We start from the raw sequence: 24,585 nt of genomic DNA, 5'->3' as shown, positions 1-24,585 counted from the left end.
ACTGAAAGACGTCCATCCATGCAACAACCTTTCTTCTTTGCTCCAAATTCAATCTCGTTGCCATTTCATTCAACTGCAAAGGAAAGAAAAAGAAATTCTCAGAGGTGTTAACATTTTTGATTCACCTTGTATATCACATAAATGTAGGTCTTTTACTCGTGATTTATTATTTCCACGTAATAAAAAAAACCATAATCAGTAAATAGACTGCCCATCAAAATAAATGACCCACACATTCTTGTAGTGCAAAAAATGTAATGTACACAACTCATCATAATCCTACAACCACAAGTCCATATGATTGATCCACTTAGATGTGCACGAAAAGTCCAATGAAGATGCAACCGATCAGAGCTACAATGGATGCAATGATTGGGACGACGGCTGTCGTGCCAGCGGCGGTGACCAGCGCCCCAACCCCCACACCGACAGCAACCTGTGCCAACTGGACCATACAGGTAAGGGCAGCACAGTCAATGCCGGACCCTCTCTGAAGCTTGTCAGTCTCTCCTTCCAGAAGATGGAGCATCTGCACACAAAGTCGTGGATTTAGAAAAGCATGGTGCACTACATCAGACATATTTAGGTCGAGTGTTGCAGCAAGGAGCCTATTATACTTGTCAGCAATATTACGAGCAAGGAAGTTGCTAATAACCTCCTCGTGTTTGTGAATCTCTGCCACGAGGCTGAAGGGGACGGTATAAAGGGTGCTGGACATGACTCCAAATACGCTGCACAGTGCGAGTGTCGCGTACACGTTTGGAAAGAGTGCCAGGAAGGCCGTGCCAATCCCAAAAACAAGGTATCCAGCAAAGTAGAGCCCCTGCAGTCCAACAAGGGGTTTCAGCAATCGCTGCACATCTGACAAGCAGAGGTTAAGGAGTTAGTCAAAATGAAGTCTATCTTCATACTACATGAGCAACTAGATAGTATTCATAGAATATTTACCCTGCACAGTCAACTTGTTGTGAGCCAAGTCTTCTGTTTTTGAACATTTTTTTTCTTTGATCCAATATGGCTGCCAGACCACGTGAGCGATGACATCATAAATTTATATTCTCTAATATAATTGTTGCATAGACCACGCTCAATACATTTGAAACTGATCAGACTAAGCATTGACCCTGGCGAATTATGACGTCATATTTATGGCACCAATGACGTCATCGTTAACAACACCTATTCCCCATATGGAGTTATTTACAATGAGCCATGTTTCATTTTTTTCCATGCAGCGGTTTTGGAGATATAGAGGTGCAACATTTTTCGGTTTTTCCAAGATGGCGCCTGTACCACATGACCTATGACGTCATGATTATCATTAAAATATTCTAAAGGAGGAGGCGCTCCTATCGTGAAAATTTCGTGTCTCTCAGACCAACAGTTGCTGAAATTTTTAAAATAATGATCGAATGGATAGGTGTTGTATTTGTCGAATTATGACGTCATAACGAAGGCACCGATGACATCATCATTAACATATCTTATTCGCCATGGGGAGTAGTTGACAATGAGCCAGGTCTCAATTTTTTCCATGGAGTGGTTTCAGAGATATAAAGGTGCAACATTTTTCGGTATTTCAAAGATGGCGCCTGTACCATATGACCTATGACATCATGATTATCATTCAACTATTATAAAGGAGGAGGCCCTCCTATGGTGAAAATTTCATGTCAATCGGACCAACGGTTGCCGAGAAAATGAATTTTTAAAAAGCAGACACGGCACACAGCACACGTACAGCACACGACACGTAAATAACTGCATGCTTAACCCCACTTTTCGCTTCGCGAGCGCAGGGTAAAAATGTCAGGGGTACATGGATATAAAAAAAAGCAATGAGGGTTGGTGAGCAGAGAACGGAGAAGAGGCAAAAAAGTTGGAATAAGAAAGAAGTAATGCGGAGAGGAATTGCAGGAGACGTATGTAAAGAGCCTATGGGGGAACTGGGAGTAGGTGATTTCTGCCATTTTTATGCCTCCGTCGCCGAAGGTGGTTACCCTGCGTTCGCGAAGCGAAATGCGGGGTTAAGCATTCGGGTACGTACGTACGTGCGTGTCGAATTTTTTTTTTACCATAACCGTCAAAATAACAGGATTTCAATTAATTTAGCCCTTCTCGAACCCCCAATGAATCTGATTGTTGGCGTGACAAAATGGTGGTAATACAAGACAAGTCGATGCTTAAAATATAAATAAATTACCTGTGCAAGATATGGTAAACACGAATACCGAACACAAAAACACAAGACAACCGCCTTATTTTACCCTTCGGCTCCACAAACACACACACACACACACACACAAACACAAGACAACCGCCTCATTTCCCCTTCAGCTCCACTCACACACACACACACACACTCATACACACAAACACTCACACACACGACAACCGCCTTATTTTCCCCTTCGGCTCCACACACACACACACACACACACACACACACACACACACACACACACACACACACACACACACACACACACACACACACTCATACACACAAACACTCACACACACGACAACCGCCTTATTTTCCCCTTCGGCTCCACACACACACACACACACACACACACACACACACACACACACACACACAATTAATTGTACAGTATCGGTTGTTCCAAAACTTAAATATAAATAATTTAAAGGATTGTTGTAAACGATGTTAATTTCTCAACATCCCATATTCAACTTTATTTAAATTGTAAACCTCAAACATAGTTTCTCCACCTAAAGCAAGAACCTTAACCCGTAAGCAATTGACTAGTTTCCCGACTGCATGGATCATCAGCTGGGCACCGTTCTTCCTCGAGATTTCAATCCTTTCAGCGCAGGACCTCTCCAAACGGCGGATCCACAACCTCGATCATGGATCCACATCAATTGATGGTAAATCAGTAGATCCACAACCTCAGTTGCGTCCAGGCAGCCAGTCAACCCATCAATGCAACATCACTTATTCCAACTTTACTCGCAATAGGATTTAATGCACACACACACACACACACACACACACACACACACACACACACACACACACACACACACACACACACACACACACACACACACACACATACACACACCACACACACACACAAACACAAGACAACCGCCCCTCTTTTCCCCTTCGGCTACACACACACACACACACACACACACACACACACACACACACACACACACACACACACACACACACACACACACCAACACACACACACACCAACACAAACACACACACAAACAAGAACTAGGCAAGATAGAGGGAAAGGCACAAACTGAAGAGCATGAAGCTGACAAGCTCCAGCTTTGTGCTCTTCAGAACATGCACAATGCTGCGTCATCACCAAGGGAAGAGTGAGAGTCAGAGTGTGGGCCCATCGGGTCAGAGTGTGGGCCCATCGGGTCAGAGTGTGGGCCAGAGTCAGAGTGAGCCAGTGGCTGGAAGTGGAGTGGTGGTCAGGGCGCTAGTGGATCCAAGCTTGAGATTGCGAGCTGGTCCAAGAGAGCATCAGACTCAATTAGACAGAGGACTAATCGAGATAGAGACTCAGCATGTTTACTGTTGGGGCCAGGGTTTTACACCCAACCCCATTGTGTCACAAGTCTCAGCCTTCCGAAGCTCACCAATCACAGAGCACAATGGTCTCTGCCGCCAGGAGTTGCACCAATGAGACCCCAGTGATTCCACCAATGACAGTCCAAGGCCCTCTGGAATCCCCACCCTCAGGGGCCCCACAAGTTTCCGCCACGAGTGGATCTAGCAATCAGGCCTTAGGAATTCCTGCCCTGAGGGTCCATGAGTGTTTCAGTTGTGGACAGCAGAGGAGGAGTTTATCTCCCTCTGTAGGTGTGACAGGGTGTGTTCGGTGTCACCCTATACTGCACGATTCAGCAGTGTGGTTCCACAGAGGGGAAAATAGACAGGATGCATTTACCTTTAGCTCTCTCTAAATCAGACAAACCCCACTCCCTCTTCCACGCCTGGCGAGCTCCAGTGCTGAAGTCCCCTTTCCCTCAACACACCTTAAAACAGGTAAGAATTCCCCACCTACATGAACATACATGGCGTAATCGGCCTTAATCGAAGTATTACCATTTTCCACCAAATGTATAAATGTAACAGTTTTCTCTACAGATATAAACGGCAACAAAGATGAATGCTTTCAGTGATGGCCGAGTGTCCTTTTGCTCACGACATTAACCCCAATAAAAATATGGGATATTAATAGGGGAGGGAGGAGGTGCCATGCAGCAGGTAATTCATTCCACGCATTCATGGTTTTTGAAACTGGACAGCACAACTGTGGCCATGACAGGTGCCACCACCTGCCCTCGGAAATGGCAGTTTACAGATGTGAATCATGCCATTTCCTTTCAGTGTGCATTCGTTTGAGAGATGAGAACATTTTTACCTGCGCCACCAAAGGTGGACGGAGGTTATGTTTTCACCCCTGTCTGTTTCTCTGTCCGTTTGTCTATGAACAAAATATCGAAAAAAAAGAAGTTATGGACGGATTCGGACGAAATTTGGCAGAGATGTAGCGCATGCGACAAGGACGAAATGATTCGATTTTGGTGAAGATCCGGATTCGGATCCGGCTACTAGAATATTAAAGTGATTCTTCACCATTGAGCGATGTGGCCAACCAGGTGGAGGTATATGCTCTCTTCTGAGTGCCGTTGTAGTTTCTGCAGTTTCCATCGTAATCGACAGTAATTTATAGATTAAGGACTTGGAAACCGCTCTGCGAGCTGCGACCCTCCCACAGGTCTGCATAAGTGTTCCATAACTCAATGAGCTTGTAAAGCGCTCGCCAAGTGGCTCTCTGATTTTAAACACTCAAGCAAGCACTCCAAATAAACGGTTTATAAGGAACGGTTGGCTTGGCAAGCGATACCAAGCTTATTGCTGTCTGCTGATGGCAAATACATGATGTTCCCAAGCTTGGTTGTTGTTAAGGACGCGTAGACTGCCTGGAAACGGCAAACGCCACGCCCCTCGCTCAGTTGTGTTAGTAATGAGTGGAAATCGATTCACTGAAATAGTGAATCCTCAGTCCTCAGCTCAGTTCTCAACAATCCTCTCCAAGAAGTTCTGTCGCTCAAGATTTTGGGTCTCACTATCTGCCATGATCTTTCTTGGGAAAACCACATTTCCAAGCTGGCCTCCAAAGCCAGTCGCCGACTGGGCATCCTCCGTCGTGCGAAGTCCTTCCTCGGCACACCTGAGCTCCTCATCACATACAAGGCTTTCATCCGCAGCTCAATGGAATACTGTTCTCCCCTATGGGCCGGTGCTCCTGCCTCACACCTAGCTCGGCTTCACGCTGTTGAAACCAAAGCTTTCAGAATTATTGGAATCTCCCGCGATGAAGCTATCTCTGAGGGCCTTTCACTCACTCACCGCAGGCAGGTAGGTGGTCTTTCTGTCTTCTACCGACTCCTCTCCGGCCTTGCACCCCCAGCTCTCTCTGTGCTCTGTCCCCCAAATATTCCTACAGGTCGCACAAGATCTGCCAGCAACCCTCTGATGGTTAAACTGCCGAAATCTCGGCTCTCCGCTCACCTTCACTCTTTCATTCCTCTTTTCTCCCGCCTCTGGAACAAACTCCCTCACTCCCTTCAATCCCACTCCTCCCTCCAGGTCTTTAAAACAGCTGTTCACCACCATCTCTTATCTTCCCCCATCCAAAACCTTGATCTTTTCTACCCCCGCTAATTCACCCCAGATCCACCTTGTTTGAAATTCCAACTTCTTTCCTGGAAGTCCTGGCAGTGTCCATATGTTTTATACCTCCCCCACTGCCCCCTTCCCACGCCCCCCCCAAAGCCCTCGCCCTCTCTGATCTCTCGATGTCTCCATGTCTCTCGGTCCCTGCTCTCAAATGTTGTGTTTGTGTCCTTCCCCCTCTCTCCCCATCTTGTCTACCGCTCCCTATGTTATATGTTTTATGTGTCGGTTTGTCTTTCTGTGTGATTAATGTTCGCTCTTTCACGAGCCTCGATATTGTATACAAAAAAAGTGAAAGTTATAAACGTCCAATTAAATTAATTGCTTAACTGTGAGTTGTGTCGTCCTTTAAAAGAAGCAAATATCATATGTAAACAGAGGTGGTTTGATCGAGAGGAAGGAACGAGGTCAGAATACCTTCGAAGTGTTAAATGGCTGATTTGAGTTGTGGTTTCATCAACTTTTGAGGCTGTTTGAAGATGATTAAAGGAAAGTTAGTCGAATATTTCCTTTTGAAGAATTACTCAACTAAATCCGCAATGAGAGAAACTCGAGCGAGGTCGATGTGACGCTGAACAGAGGGATGGAGACGGTACAGAGAGGAAAAGAAAGCACAAATGTTGAGATGGATCAGAAGTGCATGTCCTCTATGAGGTCCGCCTCTCCGGTATATAAAGTGCGCATTTCAGTCACTTGATTCGGGCAGTGAACGGTCACGACCTCGTTGTCTCTTGTTGTCCTGTTTTGTTTTCCATGTGAGGTTGTGAACGGTCCGCCCCCTCTCAGGCTCATGTGGCAGTAGAGACCTGAGAGTATAGACAGGATTTCCCCCATCCTTCCCATGGGCCTTACCTCTCCCCCCCTCCCCTCTTCTTGCCCCACCCCCCAAACATTCATTAAAATAAAAACAGAAAAATGAAACCTCATGGGGGTGCTCAGAATCTCGTCACCATGAACCTCACATTGACGAGGTTCTCGGCACCATGAACCCCACATTGATGTGGTTCTCAGCACCATGAACCCCACATTGACTGGTTCTCAGCACCATGCACCTCACATTGATGTGGTTCTCAGCACCATGAACCCCACATTGACGAGGTTCTCAGCACCATGAACCCCACATTGATGTGGTTCTCAGCACCATGAACCCCACATTGACTGGTTCTCAGCACCATGCACCCCACATTGATGTGGTTCTCAGCACCATGAACCCCACATTGACGAGGTTCTCAGCACCATGAACCCCACATTGATGTGGTTCTCAGCACCATGAACTCCACATTGACTGGTTCTCAGCACCATGAACCCCACATTGATGTGGTTCTCAGCACCATGAACCCCACATTGACTGGTTCTCGTCACCATGAACCCCACATTGACTGGTTCTCGGCACCATGAACTCCACATTGACGTGGTTCTCGGCACCATTAACCCCACATTGACGTGGTTCTCGGCACCACGAACTCCACATTGACGTGGTTCTCGGCACCCTGAACCCCACATTGACGTGGTTCTCGGCACCTTGAACTCCACATTGACGTGGTTCTCGGCACCATGAACCCCACATTGACGTGGTTCTCGGCACCACGAACTCCACATTGACGTGGTTCTCGGCACCATGAACTCCACATTGACGTGGTTCTCGGCACCCTGAACCCCACATTGACGTGGTTCTCGGCACCTTGAACTCCACATTGACGTGGTTCTCAGCACCCTGAACCCCACATTGACGTGGTTCTCGGCACCATGAACCCCACATTGACGTGGTTCTCGGCACGATGAACCCCACATTGACGTGGTTCTCGGCACGATGAACCCCACATTGACGTGGTTCTCGGCACCATTAACCCCACATTGACGTGGTTCTCGGCACCATGAACCCCACATTGACGTGGTTCTCGGCACGATGAACCCCACATTGACGTGGTTCTCGGCACCATTAACCCCACATTGACGTGGTTCTCGGCACCATGAACCCCACATTGACGTGGTTCTCGGCACCTTGAACTCCACATTGACTGGATTTTGGCACCATGAACCCCACATTGACTGGATTTTGGCACCATGAACCCCACATTGACGTGGTTCTCGGCACCATGAACCCCACATTGACGTGGTTCTCAGCACCATAAACCCCACATTGACTTCGCTTCGCATCGCAGTGACGGCGAGCACCAACATGGCGGCTGTAAGATTAACGTGTATGTACATCTGATTACTTGATAAACGTACCAGAGAAAACAAATCGTTTGGGCAATCGGCTCTCCAATATTCGATGTGTTCACGGTTTGAATTACGTAACGTAACGTTTGTGACGATGTTTTCATTGTGACGATGTTGTGACGATGTTTGTGTTCACGGTGGTGTTTGACGTGACGGTATGAACGTAATTTCGTGATGTTTTTCGTTTTTATTTTCGTAATCGTTTAATGAAAGTTTAATGTTTAATGAACGTTTAATGAGCGTAAGAAGAATATTTAATGAACATTAAATTAATGAATGATTTATTGAATAATGCCATGGCGTCGCGTTGGCAGCAGTGACAATATAAAAATGTTTGCCAAGAACTTCAAAGAGAGAAAAGGAACTTTTATCAGCAATGTCGTCTGTCCTGAAGTTCTAAGCTGAAGAAGAGGTGCAAAATCCTTCCATTTTTTTCCCGAAAGAAAAGAGTACAGTTGATATCACGATTTGAAACACGACGGTGTGGCGGACACGAAAGCACTGACGTGGTGACATCACCCCGCACACCAAGTGGGGATGGGCCACGCCAGGGAGAGAGGCGTGGCCTCACGATATACACGGGGCGCGCAGCCCTGAGCAGCTCAGTGCTGCAGTTTGAGTACTTTGAATAAAGACTCTTTTATGAACCGCGTTGTCCGCTTGCTCCTTGCGTAAGCATTAGCGCGCGCAGCATCGCGCTTCATATGGTGACCTCGACGTTGGATCTGCCATAGCGATCCTTCCGAACACGACGCCATTGCAATGGCAAACGACAAGGCAATGGCGATTAAACTTCCCGAATTTTGGGAGGCCCAGGCCGAAGTCTGGTTTGTTCAAGCCGAAGCCCAATTTCAGCTTCGGCGCCTCACCAACGACGACATGCGCTACTGCCACGTCGTCGCCTCCCTCGGGCCCGGCACGGTTTCTCGAGTTGTGTCCGTCCTTCGCCACCCACCGGACGGCCACAAGTACGAGGCACTCAAGCAGCTACTCCTAGCCACGTTCGGCCTCACGGACGACGCACGGGCCGACCGCCTCCTGGATCTCCCCGAGCTCGGCGACACGCGCCCGTCGGTCCGAATGGACCATATGCTGTCACTGTTGGGCGACGAAGCCCCCGGTTCTCTATTCCGGGCGCTTTTCCGTCGCCAACTTCCAGCGCAGGTTCGCCTCGCGTTGGCCGGGACCGGGCTAACGGAACCCCGAGCATTGGCAGCCGAGGCGGACAGGTACTTCGCGGCTTCGGATACGCGGGCGAGAGTCGGTGCGGCCGTCACGGACCTCGAGGCTGATGCTGCTGATGCTGCTGATGATGCTGATCCACAGCATCAGCTTACACAGCATACGCAGCATGCTGATACGCCCCTCGTGACCGCCGCCACGCCCCGCCCACTGCCGCGGCGAAAACCGCCAACTCCACCGGCCTGGCGGAGCCAGCCACACTCCTCCAGCTCCACCACCTGGTGCTGGTTCCACGCCAAGTTTGGCCACGAGGCTCGGCAATGTCATCCGCCATGCTCCTTCAACAGGTCGGGAAACGCCCGGGCCGGCGCTCAATAGTGGCGATGAGCGCCGGCCGTTCGAGCAGCCTGCTGTTCATAACGGACACCTTATCCGGGCGCCGTTACCTGTGCGACATGGGAGCGCAGGTGAGTGTCGTTCCCACCGGCACGTCAGACAAGCACATTGCGGGCGGGGGCCCCGTGCTGCTTGCCGCGAACGGGACACCCATCCGTACGTACGGAAAACGCTGCCTCTCTCTGCGGTTCGGAGGGCAGGTTTTCCGATGGACGTTCGTCACCGCCGACGTGCCCATGGCACTGCTTGGCGCGGACTTCCTGTGCGCTAATGGGCTCCTGGTCGACGTAAAGTGCAGACGTCTTGTCCAGGCCGAGACGTTCAGCTCGCTCGCTTGTGCGCTGCCCAGCTCGTCGAGCAGCTCAACGAGCAGCTTGCCAAGCGGCTTGCCGAACGGTTCGGTTCCGGCCACGTTGATCTGTACGCTTCCGGCAGCGGACGCATTCACCCGCCTCCTCACCGGCTTCCCGGCCCTCACGCGGCCGAACTTCTCGGCGGGGGCCGTCAAGCACGGGGTGGCCCATCACATCCCCACCGTTGGGCCACCGGTCTACGCCCGGGCACGCCGCCTCGAGCCGACGAAGCTGGCGGTGGCAAAAGCGGCGTTTGTTACCCTGGAGCGACTCGGCATCGTTCGGCGCTCAGAGAGCGCTTGGGCGTCGCCGCTGCACATCGTGCCGAAGCCCGGCGGGGGATGGCGACCGTGCGGGGACTATCGCCATCTCAATGACGCCACCGCTCCCGACCGCTACCCCGTCCCCCACATTCAGGACTTTTCCGCCCGTTTGGCGGGCATGTCCTTCTTCTCGAAGGTGGACCTCATACGCGGCTACCATCAGGTCCCCGTCAGGCCGGAGGACATCCCGAAGACGGCGGTCATCATGCCATTCGGACTCTTCGAGTTCCTGCGGATGCCCTTCGGTCTGAAGAATGCGGCTCAGGCGTTCCAGCGACTGATGGACAGTGTCCTGCGCGACTTGGATTTTGTCTACGTCTACCTGGACGATATCCTCGTCGCCAGCGCGTCCCGCGAAGAGCACCGACGCCACCTCCGCACGCTCTTCGAACGCCTGGGCCAGCATGGCCTGATTGTGAACCCCGCAAAGTGCTGGTTCGGCGCCGCCGTAATCGATTTTCTGGGGCACCGTGTCACCAAGCACGGAGCCGTCCCCCTGCCGGCCAAGGTGGAGGCGGTGAAGGGGTTTCCGCGCCCCCGCACGATCAGAGGGCTGCAGGAGTTCCTGGGCATGGTGAACTTTTACCATCGGTTCCTGCCCCGTATCGCCCAGCTCCTGCGCCCCCTGCACGAAGCTCTCCGAGGTAAGCCGGGCAAAGGCGACGTTACCTGGACCGAGCAGATGGACACGGCGTTCACGGGCGCGAAGCTCGCCTTGGCTAACGCCACCATGCTCGCGCACCCGGCGCCCGATGCACCGATCGCCCTCACCACCGACGCCTCGGACTACGCGGTGGGCGCGGTGCACGAGCAATGGGTGCGTGGAGCTTGGCAACCGCTGGCGTTCTTTAGCCGGCAGCTTCGCCCGCCCGAACGCCATTACAGTACCTTCGACCGCGAGTTGCTCGGGCTTCACTTGGCGGTCAGGCACTTCCGCCATCTGCTCGAGGGCCGTGCGTTCACGGCCTTCGTCGACCACAAGCCGCTGATCTTCGCGATGGGCAAGGTCACCAAGCCGTGGTCGGCCCGGCAGCAGCGTCACCTCTCGGCCGTGTCCGAGTACACGACGGACATCCGGCACGTCGTGGGGAAGGACAACCCGGTGGCGGATTGCCTTTCCCGGGCCGTCGCCCACGCAGTCCACCTCGGCATCGACTACGCCCGGATGGCAGCGGACCAGGCCGCTGACCCCGACGTCCAGGCCTTGCGGACCGCCGTCATGGGCCTCCGCGTCACCGAGGTGCCGTTCGACGGTGCGGGCGCGGCCCTCTTGTGTGACGTCTCCCTTGGGCATCCTCGCCCCATCGTGCCCGCGGGCTGGCAGCGCCAGGTGTTTGACGCCATCCACGGCCTGTCCCACCCGGGCGCGAGGACCTCCCAAAGGTTGATCGCCGACAAGTTCGTCTGGCATGGCCTCCGGAAGGCCGTCCGCGGCTGGGCCAGGACGTGCCTCGCGTGCCAGCGCGCCAAGGTGCACCGGCACACCCAGGCCCCATTGGCCCCGTTCACGGTGCCGGAACGCCGGTTTGACCACGTCCACGTGGACCTGGTGGGACCTCTGCCCCCCTCACGGGGTTTCATCCACGTCCTCACCATGGTGGACCGGACCACCCGGTGGCCGGAGGCCGTGCCCTTGGCGTCGACGACGGCGGCGGATGTCACGCAGGCTTTCATCGCCACCTGGGTCGCCCGGTTCGGCGCCCCCTCAGACATCTCGTCCGACCGCGGCCCCCAGTTCACCTCGGAGCTCTGGGGGGCAGTCACGCAGGGGCTCGGGGTCCGGCTGCACCGAACCACGGCCTACCACCCCCAGGCTAACGGCCTGTGTGAGTGATTTCACCGCTCATTGAAGGCCGCGCTCCGGGCCACCCTCTGCGACGGCGGCTGGGTCGACAGGCTCCCCTGGGTCCTGCTGGGCCTCCGGACGGCGCCCAAGGAGGACCTGCGTGCATCCGCGGCGGAGTTGGTCTTCGGGCAACCGCTGCGGGTGCCGGGCGAGTTCCTCCCCGACTCCACGGCACCATGGTCCGCGGCACAGCAGCGCTCCGCTCTGCAAGAGACCGCCCAGAGGTTCGCCCCGGTGCCAACGGCATGCCACGGGCACCCACCGACGCACGTCGCCCCGGAGCTTCGCACGGCGGAGTACGTCTTTGTCCGCCACGATGCCCACCGGACACCACTGCGGCCCCCGTACGACGGGCCTTTCCGCGTGCTGGAGACCGGGGAGAAGCACTTCACCCTGGACATCGGCGGTACTCCTGACCGCGTTTCTGTAGACCGCCTCAAGCCGGCCCACCTCGACGTGGACCATCCACCGCCAGTGGCCCGACCCCCGCGTCGGGGCCGCCCCCCTGCGGGCGGACCCCCGGCACCGCCCAGCCCCACCGCCACGCCGCCCCCCGGTCTTGCAGCCGGAGGCATCCCAGATGGCATCCCTGCATCCCAGACGCCGCCAGTCGCCAGGGGGCGCTTCGGCCGGATCATCCATTTGCCCCGCAAACTGACCCTTCAGGTGCGCGGGGATTCTGGGGGGGGGGGCGCGTGTGGCGGACACGAAAGCACTGACGTGGTGACATCACCGTGCACACCAAGTGGGGATGGGCCACGCCAGGGAGAGAGGCGTGGCCTCACGATATACACGGGGCGCGCAGCCCTGAGCAGCTCAGTGCTGCAGTTTGAGTACTTTGAATAAAGACTCTTTTATGGACCGCGTTGTCCGCTTGCTCCTTGCGTAAGCATTAGCGCGCGCAGCATCGCGCTTTAATGGAATGATATTCACCGATATGAACAGTGATGTGGTTTTTTTAATTCAAATTTTAAAAATACTCTTTAGATTTTGATGATTTGCGTGGGATATTTAACGGATGTTTATATAAATCGTTTAAATAATCATTTGCGCCTCCCAATTGAAGCCCCGCCCTCAGGGCGGGTACCGTTGCTAGTTTTAAAAATTCATTTTTCAGCAACCGTTGGTCCGATTGACCCGAAATTTTACCATAGAAGCGCATCCAACTGTATGATTTTTTTATTCATAATTATGACGTCATATATCACGTGGTGCGGACGCCATCTTGGAAAAAAGTTACACCTCTATATTTCCCAAACCGCTCAATGGAAAAAAATTAAACATGGCTCATTGTCAAGTACTCACCATTGGGAATAAGATATGTTGATGGTGATGTCATCAGTGCCTTAATTATGACGTCATAATTCGACAAGTACAACGCTTGATCTGATCAGTATGAATGAAACAAAAATTCCTCTGCAACTGTTAGTCTGATGGACACGAAATTTTCAGAATATGAGCGGCTCCTCCTGTAGAATTATTTAACGATAATTATAACGTCATAGGTCACGTGGTATAGACGCCATCTTGGGAAAAAATGAAAGACCTTGCACCTCTATATCTCCTAAACCGCTCCATGGAAAAAATTGAAACATGGCTCATTGTCAAGTACTCCCCTTGGGGAATAAGATATGTTAATGATGATGTCATCTGTGCCTTTGCAATTATGACGTCATAATTCGACAAGTACAACATGTATCCGATCATTGTGAATTTTTTTTCTCAGCAAGTGTTGGTCTGATGGGCACGAAATTTTCACCATAGGAACGCGTCCTCATGCAGAATATTTTAATGATAATCATGACGTCATAGGTCATGTGGTACAGGCGCCATCTTGGAAAAAACGAAAAATGTTGCACCTCTATATCTCCAAAACCACTGCATGGAAAAAATTGAAACATGGCTCATTGTAAAGAAATCCATATGGGGAATAGGTGTTGTTAACGGTGACGTCATTGGTGCAATAATTATGACGTTATAATTCGACAGGGACAACGTTTAGTCTGATCAGTTTGAAATGTATTGAGCGTGATCTATGCAACAATTAGATCAGAGAATATAAATTGATGATGTCATTGCTCACGTGGTATGGCAGCCATATTGGATGCAGGAAAAAAAAATGTTTAAAAACAGAAGAGTTGGCTCGCAACAAGTTGACTGCGCAGGGTAAGTATTCTATGAATACCATCTGGTTATGCCTCCGTCCCCGAAGGTGGCCTGAGGCATTATGTTTTCGGGTTTGTCATGAAGTTAATGGTTCGTCCGTCCGTCCGTCCAGCTTAACCTCGTTTTTCTCAGCAACCATATGTCCGATTGAGACAAAACTTTCAGCGTAGGAGTGACACCCATGCAGAATGTTTTTATGATAATTGTGACGTCATATGTCACGTGGTATGGCAGCCATCTTGGATTAAAAGCAAATAATTAGAAACTATTTCTCGGAAACTGCTGAATGGAAAAATTTGAAACTTGGCACATTGTCAAGTACTCCCAATGGGGAACAAAAGCATGATAATGATGACATAATTGGTGAAGTGTTATACCAGCCATAATTGTTTTAATCGAATGCCTTATCCTAAAAATCTGAAATTGCATGCACATTATCTCAGACCCATTTGTATTGAAATATTAAATTTATGATATCATAGGTCACATGGTTTGGCAGCCATATTGGATTCAACCTAAAACCTTAAAAAAAACATCTTCTCCCAAACCACCAAATAAAATGACTCAAAACTACATGTATCATTGAATAGGCATGGTGATTAAAAGTTTATCACGAAAACATAATTGGTCACATGGTGTGGCAGCCATATTGAATTGAAGGAAAATATTAAATAATTATATCTCTGAAACCGCTTACCCTATCGATGCGAAATTTACAAATGTCATTTAACACCATTGTTGCATGTAGTTTGAAAATGATGTTATAGGTCCCGTTTGCCCTTCACGTGACTCGTGGTGGTCCCTCTCGGCTCTCCCCCCGTTGGTATTTTTGTGCACATAAGATTGTTCACGGTTCTGTTTAAATATTATTTAAATATGTATAACCTTTCCCCTTCAGTGTTTTACTCAGTGGTATTTTACAACACGCTGTTTTTCTTCCTATTTAGAAGGCTTTTCTCAATTTCCTCTCCAACTCATTCCACCTCAAAAAAAAGAAATTCAATATCTTATACGTCTCCCTCACTACATGGTCTAAATTCACATTCATTCCATCCCTCCTCCATCATTCTGAACCGGATTGCTAACTTGAAAATCACAACAAACCCAATTTGTTTTCAATGTTCGTCTTTCATTAATCATCCACTTTCTAAACTCCCCTCTTGCCCCTCCCATCCAAATCCCTCCCCTTGCACCTACACTCCTAAACTCCCCCCTTGCCCCGCCACTCTTAAACTCCCCCCCTACCCCTCCACTCCTGAACTCCCCCCTTGCCCTTCCACTCCTGAACTCCCCCCTTGCCCTTCCCCTCCTAAACTCCCCCCTCACTCCTCCCCTTCAAAACTCCCCCCCAACCCCTCCCATTCAAATCTCCCCCCATACCATTCCTCTCCAATTCTCCCTCCTCCCCCCTCCTCCTCAAAGCTGCCTCCTCCCCACTTCGTCTCCCTTCTATCTCATACCTCCACCCCCCCCAACCTTCTTCTTTCCTCTGCCCCCCCTCAAACAACCCCTCACTGTGCCTCATCCCTTCACCTTCAAACCTTTCATCCTCCTCATCCTTCCCTTTCTTGGAACTCTTCTGCAATCGCTGACACACTAACAACTGCTCTCCCTACCTCCCCCTCTCATCCTTCATCTTACCCTACTCCTCCCCTCCCCTGTCCTGTACCCGATGCTCCCCCTCTCTCTTCATTAACGGTATGGACCTCAAACATCCGGGGCCTTCGCTCAAACCTGACTGATCTCTCCATACAGGTTGCTTCTGACAATCCAGACTTGATCTGCTTAACAGAGACTTTCCTCCTTCAAGATGTCTCTGATTCCTTAATATCTCTTCCTGGTTACTCCCTCCTCCGGTATGATAGACCTGAGCCTCGGCCTGGTGGTGGGGTGGCTATCTTTATCAAAAACTCTATTCCTCACTCTCCTTGCACTGCCCTCTCTCCTCCTCACCCCCAGGAGTACCTCTGGCTACGGCTTCCACTCCGCTCCCACCTTTTGTTCATATGTGTTCTGTACCGTCCCCCAAACAGTGATGACTCCATCTACATTTCACTGTCTGACAACATGGACCAACTTCTATCCCCTCATCCCAACTCTCTCTTCCTCATATGTGGTGACTTCAATTGTCATCATGCCACCTGGTTGGGTGTGGGTTCCTCTCTCACCAGTCATGGCACCTCAGCAAAGGACTTCTGTGACTCACTGGGATTGACACAATCTGTCAATTTCCCGACCCGGATCTCAGCCAATGGAGTATCTTCTCTTCTAGACTTGGTTATGACTAACTTCCCTGCTAATGTCTGCTGCTCTTCTTCTGCTCCAATCGGTTCTTCTGATCATGTGCTTGTCAAAGTGGACATCTCTCTGGCCATCCTCAGAGAGCCTCCTCAGCGTCGACGAGTCTGGCATTTCACTCAGGCCGACTGGGACGGTCTTCAAGCAGCCATCAATCGTCTGGATTGGTCTCCCATCTCCACTGCCTCTGACATCAATTCTTCCTGGGAATTCTTCCAAAGCAAACTGATCTCTCTCATGCACAGATTTATCCCATCTCGCCTTCAGTTGTCTTACCCTTCCTCCCGTCCATGGTACACTGAATCTTGTGGTGAGGCAGTTGCCCTGAAACAACTTGCCTTTGCCTCTTGGAAGGCTAATCCAACTGAAGGAAATCTCAGTTCCTTCCACCAAGCTCGGAACAAGTGTGTGTCTACCCTCAGGAGTGCCAGGAAGCACTATCTCTCCTCACTCAAGAATGAACTCTCAAACCTGTCTCCTTCCTCCAAATCCTGGTGGCGTCTGGTCAAATCCGTTTCTGGTGTTTGTTCCCCCTCCATCCCCTCCCTTACCTCAAATGGCCACACAGTTGACATCGCACGTGACAAAGCCGAATGCCTCAACTCTGTGTTTGCCTCAAAATCCTTAGTCCCAAACCCATCTCTCTCTGTTCCCACCTTTCCCAGTCGAACCAAACTGCTCCTGGACTCTGTGACCTTCTCTCCTGACAAGGTGGAGGAGTTTTTGTCAAACCTCGACTCTGACTCTGCAACTGGACCAGATGGCATCAGCCCACGGGTCCTAAAATCCTGCTCTGCCGCTCTATCTCACCCTCTCTCTGTTCTTTTCACCCTATCTTTTGCTCAAGGTCATCTGCCAGCATCCTGGAAATCAGCAAACATTACCGCTTTACACAAAAAGGTGCAAAAACAGATCCCTGCAACTACAGACCAATCAGCCTGCTCACAATTATCAGCAAAGTCATGGAATCCATCATTGCTTCGGATATGAAATCTTTCCTCTTCTCCAATGGCTTGATCTCTGATCATCAATTTGGTTTCAGACCAGGTCACTCTACTCTGGACATGCTGCTTCTGCTGTCTCAACAATGGATGGAGGTCCTCAATGCCAAACAGGAAATCAGAGCTGTCTCCTTTGACATATCACGTGCCTTCGATACGGTCTGGCACCCAGCTCTGCTCACCAAACTCTCCTCCTATGGTATCCATGGAAATCTCCATGCATGGCTTGAGGACTTCCTCTCTGGTCATAGTCAACGTGTGGCCCTGAATGGATTTCTCTCATCTCCCCTTCCCGTTCAGGCTGGAGTTCCCCAAGGCAGTGTGCTGGGCCCTGTGCTTTTTCTGGTCTTTATCAATGATCTCTCCGACTCTCTGGAAAATCCTCTGTATCTCTTTGCTGATGACTCCACTCTCTGCCGCTCCATTCCTCCTCCCTCAGATCGGCAGTCTGCAGCCTCCTCACTCTCTGAAGACCTGGACAAAATCACAGACTGGTCAAACATGTGGAACATGTCTTTCAATCCTGACAAATCTCACACTCTTACTATGTCTCTCCGAAAAGATCGACTGGACAACCCTCCCATCTACTTTCTCAACAATCCTCTCCAAGAAGTTCTGTCGCTCAAGCTTTTGGGTCTCACCATCTGCCATGATCTTTCTTGGGAAAACCACATTTCCAAGCTGGCCTCCAAAGCCAGTCGCCGACTGGGCATCCTCCGTCGTGCGAAGTCCTTCCTAGGCACACCTGAGCTCCTCACCACATACAAGGCTTTCATCCGCAGCTCAATGGAATACTGTTCTCCCCTATGGGCTGGTGCTCCTGCCGCACACCTGGCTCGGCTTCACGCTGTTGAATCCAAAGCTTTCAGAATCATTGGAATCTCCCGCGATGAAGCTATCTCTGAGGGCCTTTCACTCACTCACCGCAGGCAGGTAGGTGGTCTTTCTGTCTTCTACCGACTCCTCTCCGGCCTTGCTCCCCCAGCTCTCTCTGTGCTCTGTCCCCCAAATATTCCTACAGGTCGCACAAGATCTGCCAGCCACCCTCTGATGGTTAAACTGCCGAAATCTCGGCTCTGCTCACCTTCACTCTTTCATTCCTGTTTTCTCCCGCCTCTGGAACAAACTCCCACACTCACTTCAATCACACTCCTCCCTCCAGGTCTTCAAAACAGCTGTTCACCACCATCTCTTATCTTCCCCCATCCAAAACCTTGATCTTTTCTACCCCCACTAATTCACCCCAGATCCACCTTGTTTGAAATTCCAACTTCTTTCCTGGAAGTCTTGGCAGTGTCCATATGTTTTATACCTCTCCCACCCCCCCCCCCTTCCCATGCCTTCCCCCCAAAGCCCTCTTCCTCCCACAGTTCTCTCGATGTCTCCATGTCTCTCGGTCCCTGCTCTCAAATGTTGTGTCTGTGTCCTTCCCCCTCTCTCCCCATCTTGTCTACCGCTCCCGATGTTATTTGTTTTGTGTGTCTGTTTGTCTTTCTGTGTGATTAATGTTCGCTCTTTCACGAGCCTCGATCTTGTATACAAAAAAAAAAAAAAAAAAAAAAAAAGTCATGTGGTTTGGCAGCCATCTTAGATATAAAAACAAACCTTATCCGATCATCACGGAAATTCACAAACGTGATCCCCTACCCATACTTATGCAGAATGTACATTTTAAAGGTCATATGTCATGTGGTGTGGCAGCCATATTAGCTTGAAAGCTGATATTAAAAAAAAAATCCCTTCTACAAAAACGCTTCACCGATCGGTCTGGTGAAAATGTCTGATGAAACCTGTCCTGTCTGGTGAAAATGTCTGATGAAACCTGTCCTGTCTGGTGAAAATGTCTGATGAAACCTGTCCTGTCTGGTGAAAATGTCTGGTGAAACCTGTCCTGTCTGGTGAAAATGTCTGATGAAACCTGTCCTGTCTGGTGAAAATGTCTGATGAAACCTGTCCTGTCTGGTGAAAATGTGATACTTGAAAACAGCTGAAGGGATTTAAATCAAACTTGTTTATTTTTCGGACAGTCAACGAGGACATCTAAGCGTTGTCATGGGCAGGGACTATGCGGAGGCATATTGGCGACACAGTCACATTGCTCGTTTCCTTTGCAATTTGTATATGACCTCTGACAGATCAACTTTGCTTCTTTAATTTTTCTCAAAGATCAAAGTCATAGTTAAGGTGGAAGTCAATTTTAAAACGAGGGAAATTACTTCGGAAGAGTTTCTGAGCTGCAAAGCTGTCGCTTATTGCTTCGAGCCTGGGATTTGAATACCGGCTGAGCTATAAACTAGCATCCCGGTGTTTCACAAGCAGGACAATTCATGAACGCGAGTGCCGTTCCTTGGGTAGAATCTAAACTGTGAGACTTTAGTTGGCGGACGCCAAAGATACCATTGTGTTCTGAGTTATCGTGAATGCTAGTGGTGAACCAACAATAGGTCAGTTATCACCAGCAGTCCAGCACTCTGAATAAATTACAAATTCCTGCACACTCAGTCATACAAATGCGCATCTGCACACCAAGTACCATATCCTGATGCTGAGGGGACTGTGCTTCCCTGCTGACGGACCTCTGGTAACTTGTATCCTCTTCTGCATTTGAGCCTCGAGAGTAACTGCAGAAATATATCTATCGAGTTCTTCCCGACATCTTTGTTCTTTGTTCCTTTCACATTTCTTTCTACTTTTTCACATTTCTCTTTAGTCATTCTAATTCTTGCTTTTTCTTTTATTTTATCTCTTATTCTTCCTTTCTCTCTTTCTTTATCTAGCTGTCTGATGAGAAGTGAATTATTGCAGAAAGTTTTCTATAATGCTCACTTGGCTGTGTCCAGATGGATTTGAGGGTAGTGGAGTAGAGGATGAAACCCAAACCTTATCCAGGTTCCTCCTGATGACTCAATCTTTGCTCTTTACTTCTGGTTTTTCCTGATGACTCCATTGCAGTACCGTATTTCATTTTCCGTTTGATCAAGAGTCTTGCATCAAAGTGATGACCCATCCAATATTGAAACCCAGGAAACTGTTTTGGCAGAACGGAAGCTCTGTATAGAGCATGGTAAATAAGGAGATAAACATACATTAAACCTTTTCAGGTAGGGAGCCATGCTGAAATGGTCCTGTTAGGGCAGCCTTCTTGGATTTCAAGATGGCTGCCATCAACCAGCAAAACACATAAAGGTTTCACTTTTAAGGCAGATATGAGGTTGAATAAAATGGATACACCCAGGTTTTGGGCAAGAACCATATTAATTATAGTGCTCATGTTGTTTGTTCTCAAAATAGACAGACTTGTTGAAATGGATGTTTTGTAGAAACTTTCACAACAAGGAATGCTTGAGTACACAAGCTGTGTCGGATGATCTCCAGTAAATCCAAACTCCAGGGAGCACAGAAGCTGAAAGCTTCAACGAGTGCTGCTCATATGTAGCCAGGTATACCTGTGAGAGTGATCCATCTTCCAGTGAAGTAGTAAACCAACCACTGAAACAAATGTTTTTTGTGGCAAGATCGGCACATGAGACAAACTTCACAAAGTTCATACTTTTGACATCGATCCATACATGTTCCCAGGTGTGCTCTGCTGTTCCTTGATGCTTGTTCACTTGCCCAGATTAATGCTGAAGAACTTGCAGAACAAGCGGAAGTTAGCATGCCGAACATCTTGTGACGTTTTACAAGGCCGGACAAACAAATGATGAAACACATCCACGAGCATGGCCATTTGAAATTGTAGGTGTAATACGGCTATTTCATGAGTTTTGACTGATTCCCTCAAATTCTTTATGATCCATTGTCAAACAACTTGCCAACTTTCAGACCTTGACACAAAAGGGCAAAATTATTTCACATATCTCACCCATTAAAGCAATAGTTAATGCCTTAAAATCGAGAATTGTTTTAAAAGTATAATTTATTTACACTGTTTTCAAAAACTCATCTTATGAAAGATTTATTAACTGCACAAACTGCCCAACCATTTCCAGCATGCTGCAATGAGAAACAGAAGCAGCACAAATACAACATTGATAAACATCGACATGGAATTCTCTCATCTCCCCTTCCTGTTCAAGCTGGAATTCCCCAAGGTAGTGCTCGGGGCCCTGTGCTTTTTCTAATCTTCATTAATGATCTCTCCGACTCTGGAAAATCCTCTCAATCTCCTGGCTGTTGACTCCACTCTCTGCCGCTCCATTCCTCAACCCTCAGATCGGCAGTCTGCAGCCTCCTCACTCTGCAGAACTGGATAAAATCACAAACTGGTCAAACAAGTGGAACATGTCTTTCAATCCTGACAAATCTCACACTTGACTCCCACGTCGATCGGAAGAATGGACGCGACAAAAAGCTGGAATTCATCCGAGTTGCTTTAATCAAACCAAACACTCAGGCACTCTGAAAAGCCCGTTTATCGGGCAGCAATATATATACATATTATCCCGGAGCGTTTGCCCAGGAAAGGCGAGAGGGGGCGTGGCCCAGCGTCCCGACCGAGACCTGGCAAGTTGAGCGCGGGCCTGCCCGGGCGTCCTGGACGAGCCCGGCATGGTGATCGCTCCGCGTCCTTGATAGATGCAAGGCGATTGTGAAAACCCAGCGGTAGCCGCTACACACGTCCCCCCAGAATCGACTTGCACCGGCAGGGTCAATTTGAGGGGGGTCCTGATGACCCGGCCGAAGTGACCCCTGGCGGGTCGTGGGAGGGGGTCCGGTGTGGTGGTGGGTGGTCGAGTGGGGGGCACCGTGGACGGGGGGCGGCCTCGCCGCGGCGGAAGGGCCACCCGTGGTGGGTGGTCGACGTCCACGTGCGCCGGCTTGAGGCGGTCCACCGCAATCCGGTCCGACCTGCCGCCGATGTCGATGACGAACGACTTGTCATCCCGTCGCAGCACCCGGAAGGGCCCGTCGTACGGCGGCCGGAGTGGCCCCCGATGTGCGTCGTGACGCACAAAAACATACTCCGCTGTGCGAAGTGCTGGGGGGACGTAGGACTGGGGGTCACCGTGGTGGGATGTTGGCACGGGGGCAAACCGTCGGGCGGCCTCCTGGAGGTCCGAGCGCTGGTGAGCTGCGGACCAGGGACTGGTAGCGTCGGGCACGAATTCGCCCGGGACGCGTAGTGCCTGGCCATAGACAAGCTCGGCGGTGGATGCCTGGAGGTCCTCCTTGGGGGCCGTGCGGAGGCCCAAAAGGACCCACGGCAGCCGGTCGGCCCAACCGCCGTCTTGAAGGCCGGCCATGAGCGCGGCCTTCATGGAGCGGTGGAATCGCTCGCACAACCCGTTTGCTTGGGGGTGGTAGGCCGTAGTACGGTGGAGCTTGACCCCCAGGTTGCGGGCGACCGCGCCCCACAGCTCGGAGGTGAACTGTGGTCCGCGGTCTGACGAGATGTCCGCCGGTGCGCCGAAGCGGGCGACCCAGGTGGCGATGAAAGCCTGCGCCACGTCGGCGGTGGTGGTGGAGACGAGGGGAACGGCCTCCGGCCACCTGGTGGTCCTGTCCACCATGGTGAGCAGGTGTGTGAACCCCCGTGATGGGGGGAGGGGGCCCACCAGATCCACGTTGACGTGGTCGAAACGTCGTTCGGGCACGGTGAAAGGTGCCAGCGGGGCCTGGGTGTGTCGGTGGACCTTGGCCCGTTGGCAGGCCGTGCAGGTGCTGGTCCAATCGCGGACGTCCCGACGAAGGCCGTGCCAGACGAATCGCGCCGACACCAGCTTCTGGGAAGCTTTCCGGCCCGGGTGGGAAAGGCCGTGGAGGGAGGCGAAGATGCGACGTTGCCAGGTGACGGGCACGATGGGGCGAGGCTGGCCTTGGGAGACGTCGCAGAGCAGGACAGTGTCCGCGAAGGGGATGTCGGCCAGGCGGAGGCCCGTGTCCGCCGCCCGGAGGGCTTGCACCGTGGTGTCGGTGGTTTGGTCCGCCGCCATAAGCGCAAAGTCCACGCCCAGGTGGACCGCGTTCGCGCTGGCCCGGGAAAGACAGTCGGCCACGGCGTTGTTTTTGCCGGCGACGTGCCGGATGTCCGTGGTAAACTCCGACACGGCGGAGAGGTGGCGCTGTTGGCGGGCCGACCACGGCTCCGTGACCTTGGCCATGGCGTAAACCAACGGCTTGTGGTCGACGAACGCCGTGAAAGGTCGGCCCTCCAGGAGGTGGCGGAAATGGCGGACGGCCAGGTGTAGACCGAGGAGCTCCCGGTCAAACGTGCTGTATTTGAGCTCGTTCGGCCGGAGCTGCCGGCTGAAAAAAGCGAGTGGCTGCCAAACCCCGTTCACCCATTGCTCATGTACGGCGCCCACCGCGTAGTCATCCGTGGTGCGGGCGATGGGAGCGTTGAGCACCGGGTGAGCGAGCAGTGTTGCGTCGGCGAGGGCCCGCTTTGAGCTTTGGAAGGCCGCATCCATTGCTGCGGACCAGGCGATGTTGTGCTTGGCCGGCTTGCCCCGGAGGGCTTCGTAGAGGGGCCGCATGAGTTGAGCAGCGCGGGGCACGAAGCGGTGATAAAAATTCACCATTCCCAGGAATTCCTGCAGGGCCTTTATGGTGCGGGGACGCGGGAACGTGGTGATGGCCTCGACCTTGGTTGGCAGCGGCACGGCCCCGTTCTGGGTGATGTGCTGGCCCAAAAAATCAACAGCCGTCGTGCCGAAGTGGCATTTGGCCGGGTTGACGATGAGGCCGTGCTCGCTGAGGCGCCCGAACAGTGTTCAGAGGTGGAGGAGGTGCTCGGCCCGGGACGTGCTGGCGACGAGGATGTCGTCCAGGTAAACGAAAAGGAACGGCAGGTCACGCAGCACGCCGTCCATCAAGCGCTGGAACGCCTGAGCCGCGTTCTTGAGACCAAACGGCATCCGCAAGAATTCGAATAAGCCGAACGGCGTGATGACTGCCGTTTTAGGGACGTCGGCCGCCCTGACAGGTAGCTGGTGATATCCCCGTATGAGATCAATTTTCGAAAAAATGACCCGTCCCGCCAGACGGGCAGAGAAGTCTTGGATATGCGGGATCGGGTACCTGTCGGGGGTGGTAGCATCATTGAGATGGC

The 24,585-nt window shown here is 51.4% G+C and overlaps 1 protein-coding gene across 1 annotated transcript in view; it reads right to left on the bottom strand.

The window, feature by feature from the left end:
• Nucleotides 1-226: 226 nt before the first annotated feature.
• The window catches only part of SLC45A2 (solute carrier family 45 member 2), a 65,049-nt gene continuing 40,690 nt past the window's right edge, over nucleotides 227-24,585 (bottom strand). The window contains exons 6-7 of the mRNA XM_078772862.1: nucleotides 656-861; nucleotides 227-529 (exon numbers count right to left, since the gene is read on the bottom strand). Coding sequence (XP_078628988.1) covers nucleotides 311-529; nucleotides 656-861 — 425 coding nt within the window. The 3' untranslated portion in view covers nucleotides 227-310. The remainder of the gene's footprint in view (nucleotides 530-655; nucleotides 862-24,585) is intronic.

The sequence above is a fragment of the Myxine glutinosa genome, chromosome 2, assembly GCF_964187855.1.
Source record: "Myxine glutinosa chromosome 2, kmMyxGlut1.1, whole genome shotgun sequence".
Taxonomy (NCBI): Eukaryota; Metazoa; Chordata; class Myxini; order Myxiniformes; family Myxinidae; genus Myxine; species Myxine glutinosa.
Note: the sequence above shows the minus strand (reverse complement) of the source record. Positions and strands in the feature narration are given on the sequence as shown.